This window comes from Halichoerus grypus, chromosome 5 (genome assembly GCF_964656455.1).
Source record: "Halichoerus grypus chromosome 5, mHalGry1.hap1.1, whole genome shotgun sequence".
NCBI lineage: Eukaryota > Metazoa > Chordata > Mammalia > Carnivora > Phocidae > Halichoerus > Halichoerus grypus.
This window is the reverse complement of record NC_135716.1, coordinates 117,968,990-117,986,664: the sequence shown is the minus strand read 5'-3', so window position 1 is coordinate 117,986,664 and position 17,675 is coordinate 117,968,990. Positions and strand designations below refer to the sequence as shown.

At 41.5% G+C, this 17,675-nt stretch overlaps 1 protein-coding gene across 1 annotated transcript in view; it reads left to right on the top strand.

The window, feature by feature from the left end:
* The window catches only part of DNAI3 (dynein axonemal intermediate chain 3), a 70,329-nt gene extending 53,850 nt beyond the window's left edge, over positions 1–16,479 (top strand). Inside the window, exons 18-23 of the mRNA XM_036064727.2 lie at positions 1,948–2,011; positions 7,986–8,116; positions 9,954–10,158; positions 11,633–11,724; positions 12,778–12,900; positions 16,210–16,479. Of these exons, the coding sequence (XP_035920620.1) occupies positions 1,948–2,011; positions 7,986–8,116; positions 9,954–10,158; positions 11,633–11,724; positions 12,778–12,900; positions 16,210–16,350 (756 nt within the window). The 3' untranslated portion in view covers positions 16,351–16,479. The remainder of the gene's footprint in view (positions 1–1,947; positions 2,012–7,985; positions 8,117–9,953; positions 10,159–11,632; positions 11,725–12,777; positions 12,901–16,209) is intronic.
* The last annotated feature ends 1,196 nt before the right edge of the window (positions 16,480–17,675 follow it).

The window sequence follows — 17,675 nt, the reverse complement described above, 5'->3', positions numbered from 1 at the left end:
AATGACCACAAGATCTTAAAACAGAAATTAAAGTATGACACCCTGTACCTAAACTCTTCAGTGACAACTCAGTCAAACATGAACAAAATCCAAACTCTTCACACTGTGACCTACAAGATTCTGTGTAATTTGGCTCTTTCCTATCTCTCTACCCCATCTACACCAATCTCCCTCTCTCCTTCCAGCTGCTTTGATTTTTCTCTTTCTTTTTCTACCCCAAACTCTTTCCTGCCTTTCGAGCCCTTGCCCTCCTTAGAGTTAACTTAATCCATCACTCAGCAGATATTGCAGATACTTATTGAGCATGTACTATATGTCAGGCAATGTTCTGAGCCCAGGGAATAGAGCAGTGAACAAACAGACAAAATTCCCTACCCTCATGGGCTGACATTCTGGGGGAATGCTCTGCTACCAACACCTGACACGGCTGATCCGTCTCCTTTGGTTAGAGAGAATAAGGGAGACCTCTCCAGGTTCTAGACTGGCGAGTGCAGGGCTGAAGCAGGAGGGAGTGGAGGCAGGAAGGCGGACAGGCCAGTGAGGCAGTAATTTCAAGGGGGCCAACCCAGAGATAAAGAGGGCATGAGCAGTGGGGCCAAGAATGTCAACACAGGGGAGGAGGAGGAGGAGAATTCTCAGCACCGGGAACTGGATGGAGGAGTAGGACGGGAAGGTTCCCAGCTAGGTGGCTGCCGAGAGAATGGGCACTCGACACGTGGGGATGAACCTGGTTCAAGCTACTCCTCTGTGACTTGGTTCTGTTTGGTGTTGCACGTATCCATTGTGAGACCCAGGAGATATTAGTGACTCTTACAGGACTCTGGTGGAGGCTGGGTCACATACAGAAAGTTCCTAACAGCGGTGGCAAACACCGTGGGCTCACTCATGATAAGGGTGGGTGAGGTGTCACAGCCAACAGGGGAGGTGTGTGCACTGGACGCGGGCTGGTCTGTGCTTCCTCGGCCTCGGCACCACCAGTGGAGAGTGGAGGGAGGGCTTGTCCTCTGACTCTGAATTCCCAACACCAAACACAGTGCTTGTTTGTTACGTGTGTTCATGAATAAAAGCACAGATGAGGGAATGAGTGGGCGCCGGCCAGATGTTTTCCCCTGTCCTCTCCCTCGCCTACACATCCCAAGCCATCCTCCCAGGCCTCTCAACTCCTCTTTTTATACACCCTCCTCTGTGTTTTCCTTTTATCACCCAGAGAGAAAAACACTGAAATTAGGAGCCTGCATCTGGGTGACCCTGAATAAGTCACTTAACCTCTCTGAGTCTCTGTGTTCCCTCTATTAGATGGGTCATGGGACTAAAGGTTTTCTCTAAACCTCTCCCACCTCTGCTGTTCACGGGTTCTGCATCTTTTCCCTGTGTGTGGCTGTTTCTGCCCCTTTACACCAGGTCCCCCTGCCTTCCCGTCTCCTTATAATGGCCATAAGGAGAGTGGGAATATATATTACTAGTTATGTTATTTAAATGGAACTTTGTTTCCTATTCTCAACTTTAAAGGTAATGCTACCATATTATCAATTTACATTCCCCTTTTCTCTCTTACTCCACAAATATTTTTAAGTACTGACTTTGTATCATGCTGAGAACAAATCACTGAAGAAGTAGAACCAGATCCCTTCCCGGAGTTTTTGGTCCATTGGGACAATTTCCTACTAACCAAAACTTTAGAAACCCAGTACATAGATAATCTCCATAAATGCCTGTGTTTTCCATGTCACTATGTGTACATAAAAATTCAACAAATTCATTTTTTTGTTCAATATAAAATCAAGTAATCATTTTGAGCCTCCTCCACACTATATCAAGTTATCATTTGACTGAGTTAACCTGTTGCTTTGTGCTTGTTTGGGTTACAGTCAGTCTTAGTACATGCATATGAGGTCTTTTGTCCCTTAAGTTGTCATTGTACTCATCAGAAACCTGTAATATTTTTAGGAAGGTGGAGTGATATACACAGATTGGAAAATGGAAAGAGACCCTGAAACTGGCCGATTGATGAGTAAGTTTTGATGATTGCTCTGTTATGAGTAAGTTACTCCTTTTTTTTTTTTAAAGATTTTATCTATTTTAGAGAGAGAGAGCGAGAGAGAGAGAGAGGAGAACAAGCAGGGGGGAGGAGCAGAGAGAGAGAGAGAAGCAGACACCCCCACCAAGCAGGGAGGAGCCCACAGGGAGCCTGCAGGGAGCCCAACACGGGGCTCGATCCCAGGACCCAAGATCATGAACTGAGCCGCAGACACTTAAACGACTGAGCCACCCAGGCGCCCCAAAGTTATTCCTTTTTACAAAGTGCTGAGTAACCCTGGCCTTGCTGAGGGGAGGGAAGGCACTTAACGTCCTGTGTCTGCACATACTCAAAGTGAGGGCCTCAAAGAGCAGCACTTGGGAGCCTGTTAGAAATGCAGAACCTTGGACCCTACCCCAGGCCTGCAAATCAGAATATGGATTTTTAATAAGATTTGCCTGGTGATTTGTTTTCACCTCCCCCAAATTTGAGGAGTACTGATCTATTGATGCTTAAATGACTAAGATAGTTGGACAATTAAAAAAAAAAAAAAAACATGTGTTTCAATAATGCAACAACTTGGTAATTCATCTATATGAAAAATATTAATGTGAAATTATAAACTAAATTTACAATGATCTTGGCGACGTCGGAACAGAATGGAGAAGTAGCTGCAGGACCCTCCTCTCGGACTAGCAGTGTGCAGACTCTGGGCAGCTGAGCAGCGGTATGGGGACCACACCCAGCTGGGAGCAGGAATCAAAGAGTTTAGGCTCCCTAATAAGCTAAGCTCCCTGTCAAAGCTTGGAGCCCTGAGGTTCACTACAATTACAGCTGCTTACTTTAAAGCTTTGGATTTGATCATGGCATGAAAATGTATTTGAGCCACATTTCGCAATGTGGAATGACCGGAAGCACAGGAAGAGGTAGCTGCTGGGACTGCTAGCATACCATGGAGCAGTGAGGTGGGGCAGGCAGGCTAGGTTCACAGAAGGGAATCTGATCTTAGAACAAGTGGGCATGGGAGTGACTGAGCGGGGTCAGAGGTCAGAGATACAGCCTGCAGGGGACCGCTGCTGGGTCTCAGGTCTCCGCCTCGAACTTCACCCCCTCCCCTTCTATCTACTGAGTCTGTCTCTGCAGACTGGAGTAGGCCTTAGACCCAGAAAGGCGTGTTTTCTCAGCATTGCCTTCAGGGTAGCCATATTAATCTGGAAACGGAAGCACTCCTAGTTTTCTGACATAGAACCTCTGACCAGAAACCAAAATGTGTGTTATTGATAAGAGTGGGGCATTGAGAGAGAATTAGATGTGATCCAAGGAAAGGTCAAGTGCTTGCCGAACTGAGACTAATTTTCCACTTTCCCTTCATTTCAAATTCCAGGATTTAAAGGTTGAACTCAAAATTATATATTGGATATAATGAATTACATTCAGCTACTTTTATGTTTATTCATGTACCTGTTTATTCAATAATGCATGAGTATTAATTGTGCATGTACTGCATGCACACGGCAGCTGTCTCCACTGTTCTGCTGAGACACCAGTGGAGACCCTGATGCCATGACCTGGTTACACTGGTTCTTCCTGGTCTCAGAGAGTTTCTTGGGGCCTTTACCGTGGTGCCAGCTTCCTAAACTGCTTTTGAGGCAGACTCTGACAAACAGGTTTAGTTATTTATTTTAATTTTTTTTCCATTTATAGAATAACCAATGATAATAAACTTAAAAACCAAGAGCTTTATGTTTGAAATTCACTAATGTTGTTTGTTCTTTTTTTTTTTTTTTTTGAGAGAGAGAGAGAAGAGAGCATGAGCAGGGGGTGGAGATAGGCAGAAGGAAAGGGGGAGAGAGAATCTTAAGCAGACTCCATGCCTAGCATGGAGCCCCACGTGGGACTTGACCTCAAGACCCTGAGATCATGACCTGAGCCAAAATCAAGAGTTGGACTCTTAACTGACTGAGCCACCCAGGCGCCCTTTGTTCTTTCTTTCTTACTTTCATTCATTCGTCAATTCATTATTGAGAATCTATTTTGTGCCAGGCACTGGGGCATATGAAGATGAACAAGATATTATCCTCCCCCAAAGGAGTTCCATGATCTATTAGAAAAATCAAACACATAAACAAATGATGACATTACACTGTCATTAGAGCTGTGGCTAGAAGCAAACACAAAGTGACATGGGAAACCAGGAAGGGACCAACTCTCTTGAGTTACTAAGAAAGGGCCCTACTGAAGAGAGATACATTTGAGCTGGGTCTTGAAGGGTGGATTGTAATTTTCCAATTGGAGAAAGATGTGCCAGATAGAAGGAATAATAAATGCAAAAACATGGAAGACCAAAAGAGCAGTGGACAATTAAGAAACAGGGAGATCTCCTAGCCAAAGCATAGCAATAGAGAGGGCAGCAGGAGAGGTGTCAGGAAGGACAGCTGGGTCCAAATGGCTAAGAGCCTTGACAGCCTACTAAGCTTTGAAACTTATCCTAGTGCCACTGGTATAATCAAAATATCACTCTGGCAGGAGAGCAGGGGCTGGATTAATTTATTGGTGGGACTTACAATGGAAGTAGGATGATCACTTGCAATAGTCTAGATGAGAGATGGAGAGGACTAAGTATAGGCATGGTAACAGGGATGTACAGCAGAGGAAATATAAGAGAGGCTTAGCAGTCAACATGCCAGGATTTTGTGACCAAGGGAATATAGGTTGGTAAAGAAGAAGAAGAGTTGCTTTTAATTTCCTGGCATTTAGTTCATTGCAAAAAAAAAGGGAGAGAAATAACTTTAACTATTTACCAAAAGGATACTTTAAAATCATCATAATACTTTAAAATACTTTAAAATCATCAGTCAAGTATTTTGTAACATGGAAAGCCAAACAACACTTATTCCCATTGGATAATGGCTGAAGTTCAGAGAAAGTCAATGTTTAGACCCTCTAAACTGTGCACTGCTTGCCCTAATTACATCCATAAACTGGCAATGTTTTCCTTGAGAGCAACCAGTCTAATGTTTTTCATAAACACCATGGAGTGTACCTGAGTAAAGATGAGGCGATTACTGGGACGCAGTCCTTCTTGATTTCCTAGGGACCCCATGTTCTTATCAACAAGGCAGGAAGGAGAATTTCCTCTTCTAAGAAAAAGCTTCTGAAAGGCAGTACCCTGAATGAGATATATGTGATAAAGAAGGAAATCAAACAAAATTTCCAGATGATCTAAGTGACAAGCCAAGAAATGCAGGCTGAATGATGACAATTGTCATAATTATTTCATGTACTCTACTCACAAATCGGCACATGCCATGCATCATGCATTCTTCCAAGTACTTTCCATGGATTAGCTCATTTAATCCTCATAGCAACCCTAGGGGGTAGGTACCAGCATTGCCAGGTTTTGAACCTAGGCAGCCTGCACTCTTAATCACATCACTATACTGAATCCTGCATTAGATAATGATTCTGGAAACTACTTCTTTGTTTATTGTAACTTTCTCATAGCAACTTGGCCTGGGGCCTCTGGTACTCCATTAGTAATTTAAGGACAGCTCTATCCATTGCTAGATGGAACTAAATGTCCCTAAAAGGACAAAAGGAAGGAAAAGTTATAGGCTGAGAACATCTAACATGTTATTTTAAAGTATAAATCTTGGTGGTTGTCAATCTTGCTATCACTGGTAATCATTACATTCTGCAGAGAGCTTCCCGACTCATGGATGGCCCTGCTCACCAGAGTGAGGTGGTGTCTAGGGAACCCCCACTATAGGAGGTTAAAAACCAGGCTCTGAAAAACAAGAGCGGCAACAAGAAGAAAGCTGCCGGTGTCCAGGGCTTTCCTGACTTCCCAGGAGTCTTCCAGATTGTTTCAAGATTGCCTTAGAAGTATGTCTCCTATGCTATCTTCAAGACGGAGCTTCAGTTGGAGGAAAATTGGTCTTTTTTTTTAATCCAGGAAAGCTACATTTAAATTTTTTGTTTATTTTTACTTTTTATAAACTTTCTGAATTGTGGTAAAATATACATAAATGTGAAATGTACCATCTTAACCATTTTTAAGTGTATAATTCTGTACTATTAAGTACTTTCATATTGGCATGCAACCCATCTCCAGGACTGTTTGATGTTGCAAAACTGAAACTCTGCACCCATTAAATACTAGCTCCCTGTTCCCCTCTACCCTCAGCATCTGGCAACCACTATTTACTTTCTATCTCTCTGAATGTGACTACTGTAGATACCTCATATAAGTGGAATCATACAGTATTTGTCTTTATGTGATGGACTTCTTTCCCTTAACATCATATCCTCAAGTTTCACCCATGTTGTAACATATGTCTGAATTTCCTTCCTTTCAAAGGATGAATAATATGCCATTGCATGTATATATCATATTTTGTTTATTCCCTCGTCTATTGATAAACACTTGGGTTGCTTCCAAATAATGCTGCTATGAATATGGGTGGACAAATATCTCTTTGAAACTCTATGAGCTATTTGCAAGGTTTAGTAGGTGCAGTTTTTTTTTTTTTTTCCAGCTTAATGTCCCATTGGGGTTCCGAGAGGGGGGAAAAAAAATCCAGCTTTTACATAGCTATCAATATGATGGGATTCACAGTAAGTTCATGGTATGGATATAAGGTAGCTGGACATTATGGTTTGGCCTAAATAGGACATATCTTTATGGCCATTTTGAGGTGGGTGTGGGCAGCAAGGAGTAGGGAGCAGCCAGCCCTGCATCCAGGTCTGGGGGAGAGGAGACCCAAGCAATGATAGGGTACACAGCCTAAAGGAAAGGAGGACCCGTAGGCTGGAGCAGAGAACTCTTGATTTTAACATCCAAACCTGCCTCCCCCTGGTCTTTCCAGTTGCAATAAATGGAAACTCCATGGAGTCAGCTGCTCCTAGCAGAAACCTATCATTCTCAGTCCTCCTATTCAAGCCATCTGTAAGTCTTGTCATTTCCAGCTTGCAAATATTTCTTGCTCATCTACTTTTGTTCATTGTACTTTCAACCAAGCTAACAAGCTCTCTCACCAGAACTACCTCCTATGGTGTCCCCTCTTTCCTTTTACCTCTCTCTAATTCATTCTCTTCATAGCAGTCAGAGAATCTTTAGAAATCAGTCAGATTGTCTTCTGGTCCTAAAGGGCTCAGTGAAACACATCATGTGGAGAATATAATCTAAACTCCTTTCCTACAAGGCCCTGTGTGGTCTGGACCCTCCTGGTCCCCATCTGTTTCATATGTCTCATGCTGGGATTACCAGACTTCAGTCTTACTGCTTTCCTCAAATTTATAAAGGCACTAAGCATTTCTCTCTGCAGGACTTGGGGGTGCGTTGTTCCCTCTGTCTGGAATACTCCTCCACATTAAAATCTTCCCACACCAAAGTGTTACTTAGGACTAAATGACTCATCTTCAGAGAAGACTTCTCTGACCATTCGGTCTAAATTATGGATGTGCCTCATTACTCTTTCTTGCAATTTTTTTCCACCATAACACTTTTAACATTTTTTTATTATATACTTTGGGATTTGTTTATTGGATATTGGATATCATTTATTGAGTATCTGTCTTTTCCATTAGACTATAAGCTCCATGAGGGCAGGATCATGTTCATTTATTAACCATTGTTTACCCAGCCATTTTTAGTACCTATAGATACATATAGGCAATCCACAAATATTTTTTGACCAACCAAGTGGGTTAATGAATGAGTAAATGAATAAGAACATGAAATATTCCTTTGAGCTGGAAAAATGGCCTTGATGGAAACTCCCTAGACTTCACATAAAAAGAGGAAGAGCTGTTCCTTGACAGATTCATTTACCCCAACTGACCTCTTATTGTCTATGCTTGGATCCCATTAATCATGACCTGTCCATCCACTGGAGTTCTGCCTATTCTTCATGCAGGAATATAAACACTATTATTAAAGATGAAGTGGCCTTTTCCATCCCAACAGCAAAGAAGCCAATGAGCCTCTACACTATCCATGATGGATCTGTCCACACTGTTCAGAGGTCACCTTTTTACAAGGACATTATCCTCACCATTGGGGGATGGAACGTGGCCATCTGGAAAGAAGGTGTTATGGTGAGTTGCCTGAAAAATGGAGGAGTGGGTGTGTGGTCCTTTGTTACTGAGAAAGACAATGGGAACAACAGACTGTTCTGACATAACAGTGCCTTAGGGACACATTTTAGAGAAATTACAACAGATGGCTTGGGTTCCAGCTTGTCAGCAGAACCACGTAAGCCTTTTGAAAACACAACCATTTGCCTTTCTTCCCTGAGGGAAGGAAACAATATTTACATCTCTTGCTCTCTAAGACCTAACAGTCTTTTCTTCAAAATATGTATTGTGGGCAGTTGATTTATTTTATGTTTTTTCCTCCCCTTAAAATAAACAATAGGATGCTGGTTACTATGAAGTCCAAGGAGAAGCACTGCGTCTATCAACTTTGCTTCTATACCAGGAATATGTCCACAGGTTCAGAAAGTGGGAGTAAGAAGGCTAAGGGTTCCGTTGCCAAGAGACCAGAGACATGCATGGGCCACAGGGAAACAGCAGCAGGGCTCTGGCAGTCAGGATTAGGAGAGGGCCTGGTTCCAGGCAAATAGAAGCTAAACTGCCAAAAACTGGAAAGACTGATAAAATCCAGTGAAGCAAGGGTGTGAGGAAATCAGCATGACAAGTCCCTTTAGTGTGCAATTTAAGATCATCAAAATCTGAAATATGTATGTATATCTATTTCATAGCTGTAATACATATATTCTTTGAAAAAATGATATATAATGTGTATATTTATATATAACATTTATATGAGTATATATTCTTCGAATAAAATGAATAAAAATATACATATATTCTTCAATAAAGAATATATATATTCTTTAAAGTGATAAAAATATACATATACATATATATATTCTTTGACCTAACACTTTCACTTCTGGGACTCTAACTTACACAAATACTTGTGTGAATTTATGTACGAGTTTGTCATTGAAACAATTGGAAACTACTCAAAGTGCCCACCCACAAAAGGACTTCTACTTTATACCAATGTACTTCGGTACGTCCAATTTTCTTTTTTACAGTGAGTAAGTATCAGTTTTGTTGTTAAAGAAAAAGAAAATTAGGCAAGATTGTCCATAGACTATTCAGGGGCCAAGAACCGGGTTATCCACAGAAATGAAAGGAGCTGGGCAAGGTGGGCAAGAACAGGATAAGGAGTCCATGAATCTGAGATATTCTTCGTTTCCCACAGGGAAGTTTCTTATGCATGTCTCAGAGGGTAGGAAACAGCTTCACAGTTTAGTCTCTGCAGCTATAAGTAGATAAATGAATACACCTGCTTGTCAGGTGGAGTGCGACAGTAAGAGGAAAGCACATTCTGATCTTTTTTCTCTCTGAAAACCTCCCAAAGAGGGCAAATTACCCCATGGTAAAGAAAAGAGAAGCTGATCTTGTACTAATGCTTTGCTGGTCTAAAATCCTCTTCCAAACAATATTTGCAAGCCATTGGATGCAGCTCGCAGCTGGAATTGACTTTTTATTGGCTTTTTTTCCTGGCTGCCAGAGTTGTCTCCATTGGAAATAGACACCCAACAGCAAAATAAAGGTATAAGCAAAATTTCCTTATACTCTTTACTTACCTAACATCCACCAATCTCCAGCTTGACTGGAAGGTTTGATCTTTTCTAAAAGGCAACTAAAATAAGAAAAAAATGTTATAAAAAATGCACAGGAAGTAAAAGAGTTGGCATTATATAAAATCCTATAAGAAAAAGAACTAAGAGTTCAGAGTGGGCATAATTGTGCTGTTCCATGATCATAGCCATCTGAGTTGTACTTAAAGAAAATCATTGTGAATACACTTCAGATAATAACAAAAGTTTTCATGTGTCCTTTTAAAAATTTTTTAAAGACTGGACCCCTCCTTCAGTCATCCTGTGCACCAAAAAGGTATACTGCAGGCCACTGGTCCCTGACAAGGCCTGGAGTTTTCTATATTGGCCGAGAAGATGGATACATTGACATCTGGGACCTTCTGGAGAAAACTCATGAGCCAGCCCTGTCACAAAACATCTGCATAACTATGATCACCTACATCAAACCCTGGACCTTCTCTGGTGTGTTAATTCTAATTAAATGACCTAAGTTATTTTGTTTTTTGGGGGGTAACTCAGGAACATTTTGACATTCATCTGGAAAGTCTCTGATATTTTTTTCTCAAGTTTTACCCATCCCATCCTTTCTCTTCCCTTCCTTCCCCTTCCTTCTTACACTCAAACTCTGCATACAACCTGAGTTTCTCTCGTTGTTTTCTTTATCAACAATTATTTCTGAGGCATGGTTAGTATGACAAGCAGAGGGTGATTTTGAACCAACCACACGATGAAAAGCATCCTTCTCATCTTCTCCAGGTCAGACAGTGTGATCCCTAAATCTTTGGTACCTTTTGCTGCTTCTTTCCCAAATAGAGTAATTCTTGTATCTTTAATTTTTCATTACATCACAAATTTTCAATATTTTATCATTTTTCCTGGCTTTTCCCTGGACAATATCAAGCAATTCTTTTCATGAGATCAAATGACTCTCTGGGGTTATTTACCTATTTAAACTTTTAACTTTTGAACTAATTATGAGGAAAAAAACATCATATAACAAAGCAAGCAGAAATTCAAGGATGTGTCCTCGGAAAAGGAATTTATATCCTTTGTCCCAATTTCTCTGTTTTACCTAAGCACTACTTTCTATATAAACCCAGTATATTTGCCTCTTTTAAAAGAAGTTTCCCTTTGTTTCCAAGGTATGCAGGCATAAAATTGTCTTTCTATCCTTTTCTCTCTCAGAAACATTACGTTTAGAAATTCAGTCTTCAGAATTTCTAGAGTGTCACATTCTGGCTACCACTTAGCCTTACGTGTCACCAAGTGTGGGTTTTTCCCCACCTTTGCTATAAAACATTGCTTTTGTATACATCCAGGGATTATGAGTCTAGGATGTAACAATTTAAACCAAACCTTCTGAAAATAAGAAAAAGAAAAGAAACCCCATATGATAAGGTAGAAAATTAAAATTCTTAAACACATTTGTGTTTTATATCCATTTTCAATGATCAAAAGAAGCGATCTGTTTTTATAATAAGAAAATGGGTTCTGGCTGTGTCTTTGAAATTCATCTGGATAATGGTATCCTTCAGCCCTTACTGAGTCTTTGGTGAAAACTGGCTTCATGATTTTTCTTTGAAAATCTTTCCCTGTGTTATCCTCACTTTCTTCTCAAGTCTGTCCAGTGGCCCAGCCACACAGATAGTCAGCCTCAGCTAGGAGCCACACTCCTTACATGAGCACCAGGAAGACAAGATTTGAGGTGGGCAGGGTGACTGACAAAGGCTTCGGGCCTCGACTTTCATTTCATCAACTGGAAAAAATGATTTTTATGTATCAGTTAATATTGTCCTCAGTCATGAAAGGCTGATGAAGATGCCAAGATTATCATAACCACAGCAGGTCTTTTGGGAGACCAAAAAACAAAAACACATTTCATGTTTAACCTCCAGGATGACTTTCTGTTTTTCCCCCCATTTTTTGGATCTTTCAGCTAAGCAGCAATTTATAGCCATAGCTGATTATTATGGAACACTGCATATATTGGAAATTCCTTGGACGTTAAGTCACCCTTCCACCAATGAGGTTAGTACCTTTTGGCTCTGAGAATTTATGTGACCAGATATTGCTGAGGCATGTTTTAAAAGTGTGTTCAGAAATGACAGCATTTTTGCTCTGTAAGAAAACAAAAGAATCACACAATCCCAAATAAGGGATGTATTTCTGTTGTATGAGTTAAATAACTTGAAACCACAGAAAAACAAATGTGATGAGAGAGAGGGCAAGTAAATGAAGCCCAGATTCAGAAAAGAATTGATTTGGGTATTCATAAAACGTTATTTTCAGACTGTCGAAGGACGGGACTCCTATTTCAGTGATGCCCTTCCCAGAGGCCCAGTTGACATTTTGATACATCTCTCCATCGCCCACCTCCACCCCGTCTTCTCCCAAGTTGGTGTACTGTAGGCAGCATGGCTGAGGGGGCAATTTTCTGCCCTTCCATAGGCACCACCTGCCAGTTTTAAGTAATAGTAATAATGAGGTGATAAAAAGAAAATCAATGAATAGAAATAAGTAACCAACATTATATATATAGACTGCAATCCGCCACAAGTCCCAACATCAGCCTACTTACTGGCAAGCAGAAAGCTTTCCATCCCCTGGCTGCTTTGCCCAAGGTTTCTGCTGACTTTGCTGCTTCTGTTCTTCTGTGCACACACCAAGTCCTCCAGGGAACTCAGCTTCCCTTCCTGTCCCTTTGGGGTTTACGCTGAGCTCCTCATCTGGGTTTTTCAAGTTTGGTTGATGATATGATACTTTCCTCAGGCTTAGAAGTGAGAAGCAAGGAAAGGGAAAAAAGCCATCCCTGAGTATTTCTTTTACAAAACTATAATTTTTTGCTGTTCTCTTCTTCCAACCCCACTCCCTTCATGGAATCCTCCAATTTGCAGGGCCCTGAACCTTAGTACAGTAGCCCCCACACTGAGCTAGCTCCTCTGGTAGTGGGCCTGTGGGTGGTATCCCAAAGCAGGTAAGCCAGCTAATGAATTACAAGCAGCAGGAATTCTTCTAGAGCCTTGTGAAGAATACGGGGGCTTCCACGTGGGCACCCCTCTCATGGGCCTGTGCTTCTAACAGGTATCAAGCATGAATCACTACTTCGAAAGAGAAGTCAAGCATCTGGAATATGTAGAGGAACGGAAGAAAATTCGTGAACAAGAAAAGAAGGAAATGGAGCTGGAACTTGAGAAGACAAAAGTTGTAAGTGAAATTTCAGAAACAAAAGCCGTTGACTTCCTCTAACCCCAGTGGAAATATGTATATTTGGCTTATTCCACAGTTTCAATAGGAAAATTATGCCTTTTCACATTCTTCTCTCTTTCTCATGATAGTCAAGAGGGTATTTCTCTCATTTCCTAGATTACCATGAGTGACAACTATCAATTGGACACCTATCTAGATTCTATCCAACTTAACTTTCTAAAGTTTGCCATAATTTCAAAGTCCTTTAGATACAAAGCCATCTGAATATCATTCATAGATACAACAATTCAAAATCTGGAATCTTTCATTGCATAGAATTTTAACATCCAGTGAATAATACCTTAAAACATGTAGTGCATGGGGCACCTGGCTGACAGTCCACAGAGCATCCGACTCCTGATCTCGGAGAAGTGAGTTTGAACTCCACATTAGGTGTAGAAATTACTTAAAAATTTTTTGTTTAAAGAAAAACAGGTAGTCCAAAAAGAGTGGAATATAGAATGAAGACACATGGGCTCAAATCCCAACTCCACCCATCACTACTAGCTACGAGATCTGGAGCAGGGCTTATGTCACTGCTGAGCTTCAGTTCTTGTCTTTAAAATGGGAATCCTGGGGCACCTGGGTGGCTTAGTCATTAAGTGTCTGCCTTCGGATCAGGTCATGATCCCAGGGTCCTGGGATTGAGCTCCACGTCGGGCTCCATGCTCAGCGGGAAGCCTACTTCTTCCTCTCCCACTCCCCCTGCTTGTGTTCCCTCTCTCACTGTATCTCTCCCTGTCAAATAAATAAATAAAATCTTTATAAATTAATTAATTAATTAATTAATTAATTAAATAAAATGGGAATACTGATAACTACCTTTTAGGATTAGGCTTTTCAGTTCAGTAACCCGACAAATAGTAGACTTTTAGTAAATGGGAACCAGTATACAGACAAATGGATAGGAACTTTACTATAATATAATATATGGGAACTATAAAATTTGAAATAGAGGAGAATTTGGTAGAGGACACATCTTTCTCCCAGAAAGGAACCTAAAGCTCTGAAGGTCCTCACCTTTCTGTTTCCCAGCTTCTGTCACTGTTGGTCTTCCCCTGCCCACTGGGATTGGGACCTTTGGATAGTCTGTGAATTCAGTTCTCTCTCTCTCAGCAGAGGTCCCCTCAGTCCACGTTTCTACTTCTCTCTTGCTCATTCCCTTCCTAGGCTTTTTGTCACCGGCAATTTCACCACTGATCCCATTTATAGATTCTTTTTTTTTTTTAAAGATTTTATTTATTTGACACAGAGAGAGACAGCGAGAGCAAGAACACAAGCAGGGGGAGTGGGGAGGGAGAAGCAGGCTTCCTGCCGAGCAGAGAGCCCGATGTGGGACTCGATCCCAGGACCCTGGGATCATGACCTGAGCTGAAGGCAGACGCTTAACGACTGAGCCACCCAGGCGCCCTATAGATTCTTTATAGGCAAATATATAACCTCCTCCAGCACAATTATTCATGTGAGAGCATGAGCATGTGGAATTCTTAATGTTAACATTATCACTTATTGATAGATACGTATCAGTGTAATAAAAGCAGAAGGCCTCATTTCAAAAGCATTGTTTAGTGGTGGCAAGGTATAAAAGAATACCAATCAATTAACTTTTCATCATTTTCCCTGCTACAAAAGATTTGGTCTCGGTCTGTTCTTTTGCATACTCACAAACACTGGTTGAAATTCTGTGGTGTGAGATAACCGGACACCCTTCCTTTACGCCCACAGTTACCCATGATTACTGCGTGATTAAATACCACAGTGACAGCTCCTAATCATCCACATCAGCTGGAAGCCAGTAGACCTGTGGAAAATCCAAAAATGATTTGCATATGAAATACTTTTAAAACATCTGAATATTATAATAATCATATCTTGAAATTGTATCATGTGTTTGAGTTTCCAAAACGTCTCCAGCTTCTTCCTGTAGCTTCATTTCCATGTGATATAGTACCCTCTTTATTTTTTTTAAGATTTTTTATTTTTTTAGTTGAGAGAGAGAGAGAAAGAGAAAGCTCGAGCAGGGGGAGGGGGATAGGGAGAAGCAGGCTCCCCGCTGAGGGGGGAGCCCCACACGGGGCTTGATCCCAGGACCCCCGGGATCATGACCTGAGCCAAAGGCAGATGCTTAACAACTGAGCCGCCCAGGCGCCCCGACATAGTACCCTCTTTAAAGTAGAGCTACTACTTCTCCCATTTTCTCTGGAACTAGATTGGAGATAAACAAATGGACTTAAATGGGCTCCTCTGTTACATTTAGAACATGGAAGGTGTCACCAAGGAAAAACAAGTAATGTCAGTGAGAAATACGTTCTAACGAGCAACCGCTGATAACAGGGAAAATGGGAACAGCTGTAACAACCTCAGGGGACTGTAGAGGAGATTAAATGAGTTAAAATATTTACAGCACTTAGCCAGTAAGCGGCACATAGAAAATGGTAGGAAGCATCTACTGTTGTGATTACAGAAGGCAGGGGGAGATCGCACATCCATCCAGCACGGCTGGTCTTGACAGGGGCCCTGCCGTTGCCAGGGATGCGGCTGTACACGTCAACCCACAAATCTGAAGGAAACCGTACACCCATCTCTTTGCAAGCACTGAGTCTGGGTACAGCTCACTTCTTGAAAAATAATAGTAATTACAACTCTAACAGCACATGAAATGGGAGTTTTTCTAACTGGAATTTCAGCTGGAGACCCAAAGCTAGAAAAAGTAGCAGTTTCCGTGTGATCCATAAGCCGCTGTGCCATCTAAATAGGACTTAGTAAAGGGAGGAATTCAAAAGAATTCTGTAAGCTCTAGGCAATTATCCACACTTCAGGCTACACGAGGGGGACAAGAATCATGGGAAAAAAGGAAGACTAGAAGAGGGGATTTTTTTTGAGAAAGAGGTGTCAAAGAGCCATGTATTCCCCACTTCCCAGTTCTGCAAAACCAGACTCCATGAGGAGACCTTCAAGGGACCACTGCTAGAAAAGGGTTGCTGGCCAGGATGGACATCTGGCCTCTTCACGTCTGGCAGGAGGCTTCCCAAGCCACAGAGACCTGCACACACTTCTCCACTCTCTCTCTGCCACTGCCCTTCAGAGCCAGCCGCCACTCTCCCTCACTGTGCCAGAGATGCCCTCCTGCCCCTCCTGCCCTCTGCCCTCCCGCAAAACCCTCCCAGAGGGCAGTGGCTAGGCCAACTGCTCAAAACCAGCCCCTTCCTTTCTTTGGTATTTCTAGCTGTCAGTGCTTTATTGGGATGATTTGGCTTTCCCCCCTAGAAAACGTATCAGAAGTCAAAGGAACAGTTGGAGGCTGAATTGAAAATGGACTATGAGAGTTACTTAGAACTGGAAAAGAACACCCTCATCAACCTTGGCTTCATCAAAGTGAAAGAGACGATGTCATTCATGGACTTGTAGAAAAGCTTTCTACAAGGGTGTTTTGGGGATTTTGTAGGACTTTCTTTTCTTTTTATTCATCATTTTTTATGTAAGGTGAACTAGCAAACTAAACATTAAATGGGTTTACTTATAAATAGTAGCCTTTTATGTCACTGCTATTAAAAATTGTTTTATAACAATAAGATCTGTTTTGATTTTTGGATTGAATGTGTACTGAAATTTGTACTGAATATGAAAGTTACCAATAATAGAATTTTCATTTTCCTATAGTAATCCCTTCACCCCCCTGTCCTTGATGTCTATTTAGAGCCCCTAATCCCAGAGAGAAGTGGAAATCAAACTTTGTTCCCAATTACCAGGTTGCTTTTGGTTGCCCCTCCAAACAGTGCTCCCACCCCCTGGGGCCTCTGCACAGATTGTAGTGCTATGTGTTCAATACAGTAGTAGCAAACTGAATCCAGGAATACATGTATAAAGAAAGGATAATACATAAAGATCATGTTGGGTTTACCCAGGGAATACAAGGTTAACTTAACTGTAGAAAATAAATCAATGACTGATTAAAGGAGAGAATTTATGATACCAAACGGATGCAAAAAACCAGTGATAAAATTCAACATCTGTTCATGATAAAACAACAATAAATTTTTATCAATTACAAAAAGAAGGGGACTTCCTTCCTGTGATGTGGGGTATCTAAAACAATCCTACAATAACATCATACTTAATGGTGAAAAATTGAAAGCTTTCTTCTGAGATGTGGAACAACACAGTTCCCCCCAACATGTCTTCTAGTCAATGTTGTACTGGGGGGGTTAACCAATGTGGGCACAGGAAGGAAGAGCATGTGAAACAGTTGCCAAAGAGCTTGGTGTGTCTCAACCAGAGGTTCAATGTCACAGGAAAGTGACTGGCATGGGAGTTGGGGTTGCGGGGAGAGTAGCAGGAGATGAGACTGGAAAAGTAGCTTGGAGCCAGATTGTGAAGGCTCCAGGAAGCCAAGCTAAAAAAGCTGGATTAGAGTTTGCAGATAATGGGGAATTAATAGAAGGGCTAAGCAGGAAGGTGACACAATCAGCTTTATTTTTAGGAAGATAAGGGATGGATTGGAGTCGGAAGAGTCCGAAGGCAGGAAATCCTATTAGGAGGCAGTACTAGTGGTTCAAGTTAAGAGATTAAAACACGCTGTACTGAAGCTTAATGTGAAAATAAACATGAAAGGCTGGTTGGATGGGGAATGCAAGACAAAGGATGATGCCAAGGTTTATAAGTTAAGTTGCTGGAGGACATTAAACTCAGTTATTTACCTCAAAAGTCAGGCAGATAGTAGCACTTACCCAACT